The sequence below is a fragment of the Thermobia domestica genome, chromosome 2, assembly GCF_964235325.1.
Source record: "Thermobia domestica chromosome 2, izTheDome1.hap1.1, whole genome shotgun sequence".
Lineage (NCBI taxonomy): Eukaryota > Metazoa > Arthropoda > Insecta > Zygentoma > Lepismatidae > Thermobia > Thermobia domestica.
This window is the reverse complement of record NC_137455.1, coordinates 69,857,910-69,875,480: the sequence shown is the minus strand read 5'-3', so window position 1 is coordinate 69,875,480 and position 17,571 is coordinate 69,857,910. Positions and strand designations below refer to the sequence as shown.

The following is a 17,571-nucleotide window of genomic DNA, read 5'->3' as shown; positions in this document are numbered from 1 at the left end:
ATACACTTGAATTTTACAAGTAGCGAACTCTACTCTACAGGGTGGTTCGAAAGTGCACGTACTCCTTTCTTTAGTTTGAACAGTATAGTGTTAGTTATGATAGAATGTCTGTACACAGTTACCTTGAAGTCTTAAGAGTCAATAGTATCAAAGGCACTGTTGTGATACAGCAGGATGGAGCACCAGCGCACTTCGCAATTCACGTGCGCAATTACCTGAATCAGACGTTTTCTGGCCACTGGATTGGAAGAGGTTGTGCATCTTCACCAACTCCCTTTGCCTGGCCTCCAAGAAGTCCCGATCTGACGACACCAGACAATGCTTTCTGGGGTTTCATAAAGCAACAAGTAAGAAACACTCGATATCACACAACGCAGGAATTACGAGAAGCTGTGGAACACGCCTTCATCCTCGTGACCCCGGAGTATCTTCGCAAAACATCTGCGAGAACTTGGCGCAGAATTCAGCTGTGTTACGAATAGTGATCATACCGATGTTTATGACTCTTAAGAGTCCAAAGACTTCAAGGTAACTGTGTGCAGACATTCTACCATAACTAACACTATACTGTTGAAACTAAAGGGGGGTACGCTAAATTCCGGACCACCCTGTACCTAGGAAGCTAGAAGTAATGCATTAGAAGTCAATACACTGACCAAAGAAAAGATAGTCAGATTTTTATCTATATTTATTTATTTATTTATTAATTTATTTATTTTTAAAAGAAAATAAACTACTGCCTGCTAATAAGGAATCGAGCCGGAATCTCCAGTAAAAAAAAAAAAAAAAAAAAAACGCGAGAATGTTAACCATTTAGAAACAAGGAGGCTAAATGATATTTTCAGTTAAGCAAAAGGAGCATTCGGCCCACTATGTCATCAAAGGGCGACACATCCAAAATAGGAGCGAATTCAAATATATTATTTTTGTCCTGCATCCATAAACAGAGAGGTTGTAACTAAACCATATTTGTACCTCATACATACTGTTAGATTATTAAATGACAAAATTATTAAATGAAAAACGTATGATTATTCAAGTATTAATGCTAAATCTAAATACACGTATAGTTATGGCCGTGGTCCTCCTTCGAAATAATTAAATTGAAACAATACTGTTTCTAAATTGCAATTAAAATATCGCAATAGTTTTTAAATAGCAATTAAAATATCATAATAGTTTTAAATTGCAATTAAAATATCACAATAGTTGTTAAATTGCAATTAAAATTACACAATAGTTTTAAAATTATATACATTTGCAATATCACAATAGTTTTCAAATTGTAATTCAATATCACAATAGTTTTTAAATTGCAATTAGAATATCACAATAGTTTTTAAGCTGCAATTAAAATATCACAATAGTTTTAGTGTGGAGAATTACCAGCATAGCTTAAACCTCGTTAATGCAGGTAGTGCCATCTATTAGGATGATTGGTCATTATTAGCCAGCGTGACGCACAGACTGAGAAATTAGTTATATATTATTAGGAGATGGGAGCTCTCTCGGAGTCCTGAATTATCAAGAGTACAAAATGCCTTTATTGTTTCCAATTCAAGCCTTGCAGACCACGCATCGATGATAAAAACAAAAAATCTCTCCGAAAAATATTAGTGAGGGCAATTTAAATAAGCCAACAATCTCTTGCTGAAAATCCAATAACTAAATTCAAATCATAGATTAAAACAGAAGCTAATTTTAGTAGTCGACAAATCCACTTCAAATTATGCATTGTGAAGATGATTAATCACATGTGCTGTGTCCAAGTACGTGTCATGCAAATAAGCAAACAATCCACCTCCATGGGGTTTAGCGTTTATTCCAATAACTGGAGTACGAATTGATCGAAAACCTCAATTTAATACTATCACGTTATTACTCTACATTCCAGGTAACGCTTATACGTAACTATTGTTCTCCTATCGTCAGTCACAACATCAACCTCCTGCAGGCCCGTATCCAGGGGGACCTAGGGGGCCGGGTCCCCCCCTAAAAATTTCACGGTAGGCTTGCAAATGAACTATAATATGGTTGGATCGCCCCCCTCCCCTACATATTTGGGCTGGCTACCGGCCTGCCTCCTATGATCTAGAAACATCACTTTGTATACACGGATAGGTATGTTGCACAGCCATATTAAATTTACGTTTTACCTATGCCGTATTGTGCTTTCTACACGACGTATATGAAGAAAGTGTTATGATTCTCGCTTCGCATTCAGAAGATTCCGTGTTCGATTCGGATGTGCGGTTATTTTCATTGAATTTTCCCAGATACTTCTTTCAGTTCCACCAAACGAATACCAAGATAATACCTTTAAATAAGTGTCATTAAAACACCTTTCACTTCCCTTCCCCACGGTTGTTCTTATTGATCAATAACGCTTTTTGCGTAAATTTAACTCAACAAGAAAGTTTACTAATTAATAGTTAAATACATAATATTGTTCTTTCTCTTTTTAGAAGTTTCATATTTTCAAAACTTCTTTAGTATCTTCACGATGAGTTAAATTTCCTACAGCATTGAAATTCCAAAACAGGTCCTCTCATTACATTTACTTCTTTAAAAGGAAAATTTCGGAAATTTTCTTTGAAGTGACATAATGTATCAAATACATTTTAATATTTGACTGAAAGATCGATCCTTGTTGAAGAACTCTGGATAATTACGTGTAACTTAATACAATTTCAAAAATAACATAGAATAAAATAAATATGCTGTACATGTAAAGACGGTGCATTAGATAGAACAAATAAATAAACATACTCACTTACATGTAATTTTATAAATGCGAATAGATCTTACATACAAGAATACCTACTCTCGACTCCCCAAATTAGTAGATTCCTGTTATACTGCCAACATATCGTGACATTCTAAACTGTTTGAGAGCATGGTACGCGCCTTTGGCGCGAGAGACTCAGTTCGATTCCCGGCGAGAGCTCACGTGGTTTAAATCCAACGTTAAGCTGAAGGTCTTATATAGCCTTGCTTCTGAAAAGGACGCTAAACTCAAACTGAACCAAACCAATAGTTAGCCAGTCTGATAAATCAAGTGTGCTAGTTGTAATTTGAAGTCTGAGATCAGTTGAGTTGATTGGAGTTTAACGTCTCTTTCATTAGCGAGGCTATATGAGACAGGATCTACTGATTAACGTGGAATCCGAACCACATGAGCTCCTGCTGGGAATCAAATCCGGATCTCCCACGCCAAAGGCACGTACACTAATCGCTTAGCCACAAAGGAGCTCAATTTGAAGTCTGTTCTTTGACAGTTTTCTTCTGGTACATTCGAACACTCTACACTCTACCCTCAAACAATAGACTATCACACTGGCAGAAAGATCATAACGTTTAAAAAGTACTTGATAATTTTCAGATTCTCATTTTGAATCTAAAGTTTATTTTCGATCAATCTTTTTTTTTTCTCAACATATAGTCAAAATCCTCCAAAGTAGATATTCAACGTCATTACTGACGGAGAGGTCATGACATTGGAAATGGTAAGGGAGATTTAGGATGGTGATTCCAAATCTCAAGACTATCGATAGCAGCTTTAGTTTTCAAACTGACTTTAAAAAGAACGTTGTTGAACAAGAACAGAAAGCTTTCAAAAACTTTTGCTTGTGATCATGCGCGCCAACTACGTGGGTGCTCCGGCACCCATAAGATTTTTAGTTTGGACCCAGGTTTGAACCCGTTTCTCTTGCGTTTAAATCAGCCGTGTTACCGACTGACCTAAGGCAGCTCCAACTTATCCTTATAGTATCGGCATATTTTACTTTATCACAGCTCAGCCCTTTATGACAGTGTTCATAAAAGATTTTAACTAAAAATAAATCAATTAAATATCGAGACTTTCCTGAAAACACACGCTAACACGTCCCGCCATTGATATGCACCCGCAGAAATTTTGAAGAGTCGGCGCCGTTGATTGTGATTGTTTGTTGATGTTTTTGGAACATATAAATAACACATTAGACGACAATGAACAAAGATGCATGCGCAGTAAACAGCAAGAATGAAAAACCAAAAGTTCAGTTGAAAACGCACACGAATTCAGTTCACCACTATTCTGAACACCACTACTAGTTCACGGGAGAATAGGATTGCTGTTTTAGAAGCTTACTTTGAATTTAAATCGTATGAACATCGTACAGAGATCTTTCATAAAAAATATTCTAACACTCCTTCATCTGAAGAAATAGCACAGTATGATTTGATTAAAAAAATGGTCTCGCGAAACAGGAAACGTTCCATGTAAGGCAGGAGCGGACTAGTATCAATTTTCACACAAGACTTTGTTTCTGGATGTTTGTCAAAAATTGGAGAATTTCCCTAGGAAGTCTGAGATGACTTTTACAAGAGGTAGAAAAATCTTCATCATCTTGTCATTGGGTTTGAAACGTCTGAAGTTTCGATCATACTGGGTGCAAACAATTCACGAGCCGCGCCTGTTGGATTTACAGAAACGTATAAATTAATATGAGTGTGAACTCTTCATTCTGAGAAAGTGGGAGTATGATGCGCAATTTGAAGAAGAAGAATTGTGGATCCATTTCTTGAAACATGACTGTTGATTCAGAAGTGTAGAATAACATCATCACTCAATTTGTAGCTTTGCTTGAGGAATATAAACGTTACTATTGATTTGAACTGGATGGAGCAACGATCCATACATCAAATGAGTCAATGGAGATACCCAGACACTTCTTCAGGAATTGATTGATTTGAAAAAAAAAAAAAAAACTTGTGACCGTTTCGCTCGCCAGATTTAAAGCCCTCTAGACTTTTATTTGTAGGCCTATCGTAAAATCATAAAGTACAGAAACAATCTAAGGACAATCCAGGATCTGCAGGAGAATATAACTAGAACAGTGAACAACAACCCGGTCACAATATCGCACTGTCTATTCGCACTGTCCGTCGGCAGACACTAGACCAAAAACTGTGAAATATAGCGAGAAATAACTTTTTTTCATTGAATTCAGCCTCCCAAGAATATATTATTTCATCTCTGCCTTTGTTCTTTTATTGAAGCTAGAAGGACTGGATATACCACCTCACGTTTCGATTTGATATCTAGATTTTGGAAGTGGGAGACGTAACTACATTTTTCAAGAACTTTAGTTTACCAAAATTTAATTTATTATTGTACTTTTATCTTGAATCATTTGAGATAATTTATAATGGTGTTATTAGTATATTTACACGTACCATGACCATTGTGTGTCCGTCCGATCGTCCGGAAGACAAAACTATGCCTACTCAGGTATCCGTTCGTCTGGGAGACAAAACCATAGTTACCCATATGTCCATTTGTCTGAGAGAGAAAACCATGCCTGCCCATGTGCCCGTTTGTCTGCGAAACAAAACCATGCTTGCCTATGTGTCCGTTCGTCTGGGAGACAAAACACCATGTCTGCCCATATATCTGGTCGTCTGGGAAACAAAACCATGCTTACCCATGTGTCCGTTCGTCTGGGAAACAAAACCATGTCTGCCTATGTGTCTGTCTGTCTGGGAAACAAAACCATGTCTGCCTATGTGTCTGTCTGTCTGGGAGACAAAACCATGTCTGCCTATGTGTCTGTCTGTCTGGGAGACAAAGCCATGTCTGCCTATGTGTCTGTCTGTCTGGGAAACAAAGCCATGTCTGCCTATGTGTCTGTCTGTCTGGGAGACAAAAAAACATGTCTGCCTATGTGTCTGTCTGTCTGGGAGACAAAAAAACATGTCTGCTTATGTGTCTGTCTGTCTGGGATAGAAAACTATGTCTGCCTATGTGTCAACCATTTCCGGTTTTAACGTTGATCATTATACAGCATAAAGAGTAATAGATAGAGAGAAAAGGTTTCTTGCAATCGATTAAGCGTCCCAAGAGCACAGTTCACTTCCATTCTTAATTCTCTACTAAACTGAAAAGTTGTAGAAATCTATTATAACTTGCGGTTTCAATATCAATCTACATAAAGCAAAAATGATAAGAGATAACGAGAAGAGTACTTTCTTCTTTTAAATTTGAAAAATGAGTACTATCTTTTCTCTTAAGTTTCTGTTCAAATCGGAAGTTGAGAAAATCAACCACTATGCGGCTTTAATGTTGATCGCTATAGAGTAAAAACGGTAGCGAAATCCGGTTTTCTGCAATGAATTAAGCGCCTCGAGAATATATTCCACCTCCACTCTAATATCTCTATTAAAACCATTAATGATAGAAATATACTACAACTTCCGTTTTCAGAAATAATTGAAAAGAATACATCACGCAATACAAACCAAACATATTCACGTGGTGTGCACGTGATACCGTTAATTGTTTTGTTTTTTTTAATTTCAACTTAGGGCCGCGGTGGCTCAGTGGTAGAAATTTTACCTCTGGTGCTCGGGGTCCTGGGTTCGATTCCATCCCCCGCTAAGTGAAGTTTGTGTTGGACGAACACTGTGTGCGCGGGTTTCCTCGGGGTTCTCTCGTTTCATCCCACTTTCTTCATTCCACCATTTCATTCATTTCTCATCATCACCATCTCCTTTAGCCTAACCAGCATAACCGTTGGACGTAAAACAAAGATTTCATTTCATTTTTTAAAAAAAAATCAACTTAATTGAAGAAAATTCGATTTATTCTGAAAGAACTGTATAAATTTAAAAACAGGCTTAAACGGGGAAAGAAATATCACTCTTATAATAGGAAAGATAGAACGATTTATCATTTGAAATATGCAAAATACGATTTTCATAACTGGTCCCAACCCTCATTTTCTTCCAAACCATTTAATTTTAACTTTCAACTTAAGACGGTAACCTGGTGAAGGACTACTATCATTAGTCGCATTTATCTCTTTTGAACAAAGAAAGAAAAAAATTAGCATGTACAGACGATAGTTGTCTGTGCAAACTTTCTTTCAAACGAACAAACTATTTCTATAAATCTTTGGGAACAAAAAAGCGAAAACTAGAAATGCAATAAGCATACGTTATAGAGACATCTTTTAGATGGTGTTTGTGGCTGAATTCCAACTTCTCACAAGTTGGGTAGGTCAGACGCTTTTGTTTAAACTGGCTTGTAAAGACTCGAAAGAATTTTCCAAGATAAATAGACGGCATCTATTTTCGACGACTACATTTGTTTGCATTATAAACTAATTTGGCTGTGTGAACAAATGCCCTCTTCTGTTTTGCTGATATTTTCTGCCTTGAATGGAAATTAATAACAGAACAAGGTTCATACATTTATCTTCTGCCGCTACGAGAATGATTACAGAAACTTTTAATTCCTGGTGGAATTTATCCTTGTTATGGAACTACATGTGAATTCCTTATTAAATAAAATTTACCAGTTTACTAAAAGTAAGCTTACAGGACACAGAGTAAGTAATTCTAATTAAATTATGTAAACATCCAAATGTTTATGTTCTTATGCATAGGCTTATTTGTTATTCATTTTCGAAATAATGAAGAAAGGTCTTCATACTTTAAAATATATTTTAGTCAGGTTCAAAAGTTGTTTTTCTACAATCCTATTTCTCTATCCTTTTGTCAGTGTCTTTGAAATAAATTTAAGAAATTCAATTGGATTTAAAGGGATATAAATCGCCATTTTTGACTGAAAATTTCCCCCAAGCTTTCTCTATCTACCTGACGAAAGGGGTTTTATTCACAGTTCCATTGCCAAGGGTTCCAGAAAGTAAACAGTGTCCAATAGGTGTAATAGGAAGTTCTCGTCAAGGCCTATCTAGATATACTGTTATGTTGGACCTAAAGCCTCAGGAAGTTGGTCAAAAAGGGCAGCTAAATTAAGGAAGTCTTTGGTTTAGAGAAACAGAGGTTTTAGGAATGAAATCACTTTAGGAATCAGATCAGTATGCAACCGCATTTAGCATATGTGAGAAGCATCCATAGAGGATAGCAGTTTGTTTACACTTGTTTGCATAGGTTAGTATAGGTAAAAGTTCCCTTTAAAAGCTCACTAACCAAATCTTTGTTTGATAGCTTTCAAATTGGGCAAACTTCCCAATTAGTCAAAATCGAACCACTAGTCTCACTAAGTTCACCCTGTTCCTGAAGTTTCCTTAAACAAATTGCATGCCATATACAAGCTCATGGAAGATTCTATATTAGACATACTTTTCTTTGTCTACCTTTGTTTTCTGTCGATATATCTTTAAAAAAAAAAAAGATATCCTCTATAGTTTTGAAACAATCTTCGGCCCGTTACCTATATCTCAGCTTAGAGCTATCCTCTATGGATGCTTCTCACATATGCTAAATACGGTTGCATACTGATCTTATTCCTATATTGATTTCATTCCTAAAACCTCTATTTCTCTAAATCACCAATGACCCTTTGCTGCCCCCCCCCCTGTTTTTTTTTTTTTTTTTTTTTTTACCAACTTCCTGAGGTTTAAGGCCAAAATAAAAGTACCTCTAGATAGGGCTTGACGAGTACTTCGTATTACACCTATTGGTGAACGTCTACCTTCTGGGAGCTTTGGCAATGGAACTGAATAAACCCTTTTGTTTATTGCAATTTTTATTTACGTTCTTTCTAAGCATCGATGCTATATGGGAAATGGATTGGCAGCTTGTTACTATAGCGTCAATAGTAAGAAACGTTAGTAGTCTCAAGCGTGGAAAATCATTTTATGAAACAGTAAGTTACGATTATCTTAAATGTATTGGCTTATTGAAAAATCTACTATATTCACGTATTTTGCAAATGATGCTAAGTTTAAGGTAAATGATATGGTCGCCGAAAAAAAAAAGAACAAGATGATAGCATTGTATTGATAACAGTAAAAATGTAAGAAGTATCAAGATACATTTTCTACTTCCACAAATATTGATTAATACATAATCATCATCATATATTCTGCCATTATTGGCAGGTCACTTGCAGCAACTGAGAAACTTCCGTATCCCACGGTCTTTTGCTAACCTCTTCGTCTTCACGTATGATTTTTCTCTCTTGATGTCGTCCATGAATTGTAGCCTCCTTCGCCCCTCCCTCTGTTTCCTGCCACCATGTTCAGCACGCCCCTCATGATATAGTTCCTTCTTAGCAAATGTAACAATCATCTTCTCTTCCTATTCTCAATAATATCAAAAACTGTTCTTTTCTCCCCAACCATTTCTAACACCCTCTCATTCATTTTCCGTTGGATCTTACTAATTATCTCAATTATTCTCTACATCCACATTTCGAAACTTCCAGTCGTTTTTTCATAATTTTGCATAACGTTCATGTTTCTAGCCCATACAGTACATACAATACTCAACTTGAAGAATTTCTCAACTCTTTATTCAAGGTTCCACAAAATAGTGTTTTCTTCCTCCTAAAGGCTTCTTTCGGCATTGCTGAAATTTCTTGTATTTCACGTTTGCACTTCATATCATAGATTAATATAAAGCACCTATAAATTCAATATAATCGGGCCTTTCAATCAGGGAGTAAAAGCATCAGTCTCACAGATAAATAGGCTCTGGCCATTGTGTGCTATGGATAAGGGTATGCTGGTTAATTTCCATACAATGAGATTGCATCCGAGTGTAAACGTGTGGGTTCCACATTATGTTGTACAGTATATCTACACGTTAGAAAGACTCAATATTGTAAAGAGAGAAACCATTATTAACGGAAAATATTCTATTCTATATAGTAATCGATATACCTTGTTGAGCTGATCAAAATGATAAGTGTGTAATTTCGAAAGCTCGTGCGTAATTCTCGAAAAAAAAAATTGACAATAACTATTTCTTTGTAAACAAACAAACAAACAAACAAAAAAAGCTGTACGAGAATCGTACCACTTATTGAAGTGAAATCGACATTGAATTATATTCTGATTGAGCTCTTTTTCATAACGTTAGGAAGACTTTAGTACATAGTGTATGGTTGGTAAGATACGCATAGAAAAATGAAGTTAAATTTCTAAGTTTTACGATCCACTATTATGTTCTTGAGGCTGAGGAAGAGGGGGGATGACATTGAATCATTCTGGAAGACTTGGTGGAATGAAAATTTGGGAGGAAATGGCAAAATCTTGTCGAGAAAGCTCTCAACGGACACGAAAATTCTCCACCAAAAATTCATGTGGTCAGTGATCGAACCAAAAGACCCCCAGGCACTAGAGGGGAGCGCTCTACCACTGAGCCATCACGCCTCCAATTAATAAGTTATAACCTTTAATTATCATTTATTCTTTAAATGATACCCTAATATAAGACATACACCAGTCAAAGCTAACATTAAGCTAAACAAAATTGCATGCTTGGAGATTAATTATAATGCTTAATTTTCGAGATAATTAATAAAATCAAACTTTCGTGGCTCTGAAAGGTATGTTGTCGTTACTTGTCAATAATATTTTATTTAGTGGACAGTTTTGTTTTGAGAAACATTTTTTTTATTATTGAAGTACTATAGGATAATACAAAATATCCTCCATTAAGTAACACATTGTATCTATTATTGGCTGTTTTCCTAACAGTGACATTCACACACACCAGAGGCAGATCTAGAAGATAAAACCTGAGGGACGGGGGAGGGGCAGCTAGAACCGAGACTATGATGGATATATCATGAGTTTACAATAAACTTTTAAAAAATATTTTATAAATAATAGCTTCAATTATAATAAAAAAGAACTTGAGAGCCTAGACCCCTCCAGCCCCGGGCTAGATACGCCACTGACACACACACACTCTTTTAGGTACATATTACTTCTACTGCAAACATACACAAACTGAACATGTTAGTCAAAAATCATAAACATCTTTTATTATTATTATTATTATTATTATTATTATTATTATTATTATTATTATTATTATTATTATTATTAGGCCTATTATTATTACTGGAAAATGTAAATCGATAGATTTGTGAACAATATGGGTTAACTGTAAAGTACCTTCGATCCCAGCTCGCACCAAGTGAACTTTGTGGTGGCTAAACACCGTGTGCGTGGGTTTTCTCGGGGTTCTACCGTTTCCTCCCACTTCCTTCATTCTACTATTTCATTCATTTCTCATCATCATCGTCTCCTTTAGCCTAGCCGGCATAATCGTGGGACGTAAAACTCAAAGATTTCATTTCATTTTAATTGTAAAGTACCGTTTCAAGCATTATGCCGTGCATTGAAAGTCTATTAGAAGTGAAATGAGGGTTTTCAGTGTTTAATCGTCAAGGAACTTACGGCTATTCTACTCGGACTCTGAATCAAAAATTAACATGATGTTAAGGAAACCATGAGGAAAACGTATCAAGAATATACGATGACACTTTATATATATATATATATATATATATATATATATATATATATATATATATATATATATATATATATATATATATATATATATATATATATATATATATATATATATATATATATATATATATATATATATATATATATATATATATATTATAGACGAAGATTGGAAGAAAAAGATTTTTGTTAGTTATAGAAAAAGACGTGTGACACGTGGCTAGTTTTTGGTACGTACTGGAAATTTATCGGTTTAATTTAAAGGATAAATAATATCAGAGACAGAGGGAGATAAAAGAAAATTTTAGTAAATAAGTAAAATGTCTCTTGCAGGTCGTTATATGAAGAGAAAATATTGTAGTGAAATATGTGATAAAGAATAATGGGCTTCACCAAGAAGTGTTTAAATGCTCTTCTTCAATTCGCCTGAAGATGGTGTGTTTTCCCGTTCATTTACAACTTCAGATCATAAGGTTGCTTGATTTGAAATTCCATTTTTAGCGCCAAGGCAATATAGAACAGCTTAATAGAGGATTCCAGCAACACGAGCTCTCACCAGATACCGAACACGGGTCTCCTCCACCTAAGGAACGCTGCTAACCATACCATCGCGAGTGAACTTGATTGATTGGTTGATTTATTAGAGTCTTGTTCACCATCGAGGCTATATGAAACGTTGGCCTACAGCTTAACATGGAATTCGAACCTCATGAGTTCCCACCGGGAATCGAATCCGGTCTCCTGTGTCAAAAAGGCATATGCTAACATCTACTTACAAGGAAGTAAATACAACTTTAGATAATGTAGGTACTATTCCATAGGAAAGAAAAATCTTTGAATTTTACGTCCCACGATTATGACAGCTAGGCTAAAGGAGACGGTGATGACGAGAAATGAATGCAAAGATGGAATGAATAAAGTGGAAGGAAACAGAAGAACTCGGAGAAAACCCACGAACACAGTGTTTGTTCATCACAAAGTCCACTTGGCGCGAGCTGCGATCGAACCAGGAATCCCACACATCAGAGGTGAACGCTCTACCACTGAGCCACCATACCCCTTCTATAGAAAATAAGTTAACAGTATATTTAATTTCTTTTGCTTACGTCAACTGAAGTAAAACTTTACAACTAATGAAAAGCTATCTCTTCCAGTGAATGAATATTTATTTGGTAGCTATCTAGAACTACAGTAGGGTCTATATGCTTATTTCATTTTTCGGTTTGCGCAGAAAGGTAAAACTTCCACTATTAGTAATTGTTGTCATGTTATTAGTATCATCTTAAGATTATTCCTTTAATTTTGATATTAATAAATTAAATTCATGAGAAAACGGCCTTCCATTTATTTCCATATGCCTGCTCCATATATGTACTTGATTGTTTAATATTTCTGTATTTCAAGCGTTACCAGTGCATGAATATTTTCTTTATCTTTCCAGACTCGTTAGAACAAAGAGCTGCAGCCCGCCGAGGACTTGCAAATGACACCGACTGGCAGGAATTCTTGAAACAAGGCTATCCACTGCTCTCTCATGTAGAAAACCTTACAATGAGACCAATCCCTGGAACTGAATTCAGACCTCCGGAGAACAATGGTAAGGAATTATACGTCTCTGTTATTCAGTCGTCTCACTGAATACAATACGTCCTCAGCTTTTATACACTTAATTTCTTCACTTATGCTCCAGACACACATTACTTTTAATTTATGCTTCCTGTCTTGTGTCGTCTGCTTAGTTTTATTCAGTTTCTTTCACCAGCGCGGTAATTTCAACGCTTTGCATTAAGGTTTTAGCTTACTTAATATATTTTTTTCATACTTGTAATCGTTGTTTTGCACACTCTCAGACTAGCAACGGGGAGCAAAACTCATACCTGTGCCGTTTCAAATTAAACAGAAGTTATAAATCTTTAAAATTGTATTTCATATGGCACGTCCTTCAATAACGCAGGCAAAGGACAAACTGTTGCAAACTGTGCAACAGTTTGTCTGTGATTGGTGGGGATGATTTGATGTAATTCTTGTGTAGAAAGTGAAGGGGTATCATTATGATTGTGATAATGTTTTGTATCCTACTTTGTTTGTGAAGTTATGTACCGGTACTTATTTGTTCTTTCCAGCGGCGATCTTCATTTATGGTCTTCTTTGGTTCTGAAATTGTCAGTTGTTGTACTTGTTTTCTCTTGGTTTTGAGGCGACTTCCCTTTAGTTTAATATTCTTTCTTTCTGTTTTGATTTACTTTGTTAGACGCTGCATTATTTCCTTTCCTTTCCTTCTCTTTCTTTCTTTCGTCATTTGTTGCTTAAAGTGACTGCTTTCCTTGTCCAGTTTCCAGGAATGTCTAAAAAGGTCGAAGTCCGCTCACTAATAGCTCAATAACATTGTGAGGGAAAGATAGGTTGTGTGGAATCGTCTCGAATAACGTGGAAAGAAAACACCGTCTATTCTCTTTGTTACATAAGATTATTACAAAAAACACAGATGAGACTTGTAAAGAATTTTCCACATTCTGGATAGTCTAGACCAGAGATGCAAATAAACAAAATTTTACTCGCCCAAGAGAAAAAGCTACTTGCCTACATCCCACAATAGAAATAATTTACTTCCCTTCGGTATGATATTAAATACTCACCCACACCGATGAACCACTCGCCCCGGTCGAGTGGGCGAGTGGTTATTTACATCCCTGGTCTAGACACTCTATACTGGCTTTGAAAAACATCCCAGGTATTTTTCTGTGCTATTTCTTTACAGGCAATATGTTTCGTAATTAAGGTGGATCACTAGGTGTTCTCGGTGCTATGATAAAAACTGCTTGAATAGTGCGGCGTTGCCAGGTAGTGTCGAATGTTTACTGGTGTCAGATAATAAAGGAAGTAATCATGGGATTCTGCTTGGGTACTTACTGGAGAAATTAGTTTTTGACCCTTACAATTCACAGCTAAGTTCCGCTTCTCGAACTCCAACGCTAGAATCCAGGAATTAAGCATACAAATTTGGCAACAACGCATTATAGCGTTCTGTGCAAGTTTCTTCTCAAAATCTATTTCCTTAAGTGTAAATTAGTATTTAAATAAAATGTGAAACATAACACGAAAAACGGTAAAACAATATATCTATTTTGTAATAAGGTCGTTACTTTAAAGTACTTTACACATTCAAATAAATATTTCATAAAATTGAGCACTTCTTCTATGATCAAACATCAAGTGCCATCTTGTGTACTCATTGTAAAACGAATCAAATATTTTTCTTTTATTTGTTATCTTTTTCGATATCAGAAGACACAACCAAATGAATCAGTGACTTGTGTTGTAGCTGAAACATAACTTTATCTTATAGTACAATATTTAAAATATGTAACGTTTCATTGCGCAGTAGTTAAGGGAACGAGCTGAAAGATGTACTAACTTCCGGGTGGTGATCCACCTTAAAGGGTCAATGTGAAGAAGATTTTGCTCAAGGTTTCACTTCTCTCAAGTTAATAATGCCATACTATAGAACCTAACAACAAAGTTTATATATGTTTCTTTTAGAATATCAGGAGATGTATATTAAGCATGAGGAACTTCTCTTTCTTCTCTGAAATCATTCATTTATGAGTAGGAGTTTGTTGCACAGCAGTATTAACAGTGATGTTCTTCGTGTACTCCACAAACACTGCTGTACGTTTCCGTTAAATGTAGAGAATTATACATAAGGTGATACGAAGGCGATGATAAATGATCCTTGGTTCGATCCCAAGTAAACTTTGTGGTGGGCAAACACCGTGTGCATGGGTTTTCTAAGAGTTCTCCCATTTCCACACTTTTCATTCATTTCTCAGCATTACCGTCTTCTTTAGCCTAGTAAAACTTAAAAATTTGACTACGGTGACAACTTTAAGAGCTTATTTTCTCATCGCCAGTCATCTGAAGATAGAGTGGATAATCAGGACGTGCTTGATACGTAAAGGATTCCAAAATGCTTCATCTACACTGAATGGAACGATCACTAGCGAAACCCCTGCCTAAAGCTCAGCAATAGATTTCTCCCTCTATTTTTAGGACTGTCACAGATACGCCCACTGAGTGATGGACCAAAGTCTGTCTGCCTGCTATATTCATTGGTGGAAGGAGATTCCCTACGCAGTAGAGTCTACTGACACAGAAGCGTTAATCGAAGCTCACATCTCCTCAATAATATGAGAAGGCATCCAGATGTCACTGGTACCGACATACTGAATCTCGCAGCCCGGCAAAGTTGATCCAATTTCTGGAAAAGATCAACCTGGAAAACAGGGATTTGCTTGCTATTCCAACTTTGCTAACCTCGGATTACAGCTGCAATCTGTTCACTTAGGAGTAGGACGAACCTCATCTCTCCTGCAGGATGTAATCTTCGATATAGATCATTAGTAATGAAAAGATTGTGTTAAGCCTCCACTTCAAGAAAAGACTCCCAACCACGAGATCGAAGGCTATACTGGCGGACTCTAGAATTCGGGTTAGAAAGTATTGGGATACTTGGACGTGATGAACGTAACTTATATTAGAAAGAAACCCACAATCTATCCCTCGACTTATTTTATCTCATGGCGCTACTATTCATAAACGCTTGTTCTACTTTCACTTTTTCTCTTTATTGTCCATAGCGACGATACTTATCTAGTTACTTGCACCCTCGAGAAAATAAAGCTTAAACATCATAGTTATATCTTCTATCTCTCTCTCTCTCATTGCAGTGTACGTGGCAACCTTCGATTACTTAGTGTCTTTTCGTCTTTACAACGAATACATGCTTTTTGCCACAATTCAGTTTTGGTCCAGTTCTTCACAGCATTGTTATTGCTAATTTATCTTACTCATTATCACGAAGATCTTCACATAATTGACGCAGAAACGAAGGATTTCCAGACGATTACACTACAAGAGTACAAGAGCCAAATCCTTTGTATATGAAGGCTAAGAGAGTGAAATATTTCGAGATATACTTACATTTTCGATTCAAAAGTCACGAAACGTGTCCAATAATTTTAAAAGATCAATTCAACTGACATAAAACCAAGTTGCTCTTCCCTTCCCTAAGTGGGGAGGAAGAGGCAACTTCAAAATTTCAAATGGAATCCCCTTATTTTTATTGAGAGATTCGCATTCTGCGTCCGAAAATACGCAACTTTTACTTGAAGTCCTTTCTTTTTTTATCTACATGACGCTATAATCGCAAAAAAATGAATATCATTATACGTCACCTAAGGTTGATAATAAATTAATATCTCGAGAAATGCATTTGTAATTCCAATTCCAATGATTTTAAAATATCTATTCAACTAACATAAAATGAAGTTGTTCTTCCCGTCCTTAAATAACGAGGAGAGGGAAACTAAAAATTGCAAATGGAAAACCCCTATTTTTATTGCAAATTCGGATTCTGCGATCGAAAATACGCAACTTCTAGATCACAAAAGGATTACTATCGTACATACGTATATACATATACACAGAGTAGATACAAACAGTGCCATTTGAAGCATGATATCGGTTCACTGCGTTGCCTTGCAGCTAATACCATAGCTAAATTTGTTCAAGTTGAATTTAATCACTCAAAGATAATTATTTGTGTGCTTCAAACCTTTCCACATGCGTTCCAAGTAGATATGGCGTATAATTTTCAGGTGCTTGAATGTGTAACTAACGTTGAATATAAGCATATCGTAAGAACTATTCTTATAACTTTTTGGAATTGTTCCACCGATGACTTTTCTTATACCTTCAGATAGACTGCTGCAGGACATTAGAAACGTAATAGAGTTAGGAGTCTCTTTTTGTAACTTGTCACTCCTCTTTCAACAAGATATATTGTCGATACATTTTCTAACATAAAACCAGGTTCTTTGAGTCACGTACCATGCACGTAACCAAGGGAGGGGGGTGCGGACTCCCCTTCGAAACCAGAAATGAAAAAAATTAAGGAAGGATAAAACAAACGAGAAAAAGAAGAATCAGTGTTAAAAATAAAAAGCTATAGCATGCATTAGGTTACTCTTTCTTATTAGGGATCTGTATTACTTGCAATAAATAGTGGGGAATGAACGGGGTATTCTGGAAAGTCAGGGAATTTGAAATTTCGAGAAAAGTTACGGAGTTCTCAGAATTTCTGCTACTAGTCAGGGAAATTTCAAGCTTAGTGCCGTTCTGTAACAGTGTGGACATTTTTTATCATAATTTTTCGTCGTCGCTTCTCTGCAGTATCAAACATGTATTTTCAGAAACAGTTTTCCACTGCTGGTATAACCTGTCCTTTGGAGCA

At 36.1% G+C, this 17,571-nt stretch overlaps 1 protein-coding gene across 2 annotated transcripts in view; it reads left to right on the top strand.

Moving 5' to 3' along the window:
* LOC145672614 (protein NipSnap homolog 3A-like) overlaps positions 1 to 17,571 on the top strand; it is a 60,333-nt gene that overhangs the window by 22,774 nt on the left and 19,988 nt on the right. For both annotated transcript variants that reach the window (XM_081741779.1, XM_081741775.1), the window contains exon 3: positions 12,721 to 12,876. In XM_081741779.1, the coding sequence (XP_081597905.1) occupies positions 12,721 to 12,876 (156 nt within the window). The remainder of the gene's footprint in view (positions 1 to 12,720; positions 12,877 to 17,571) is intronic.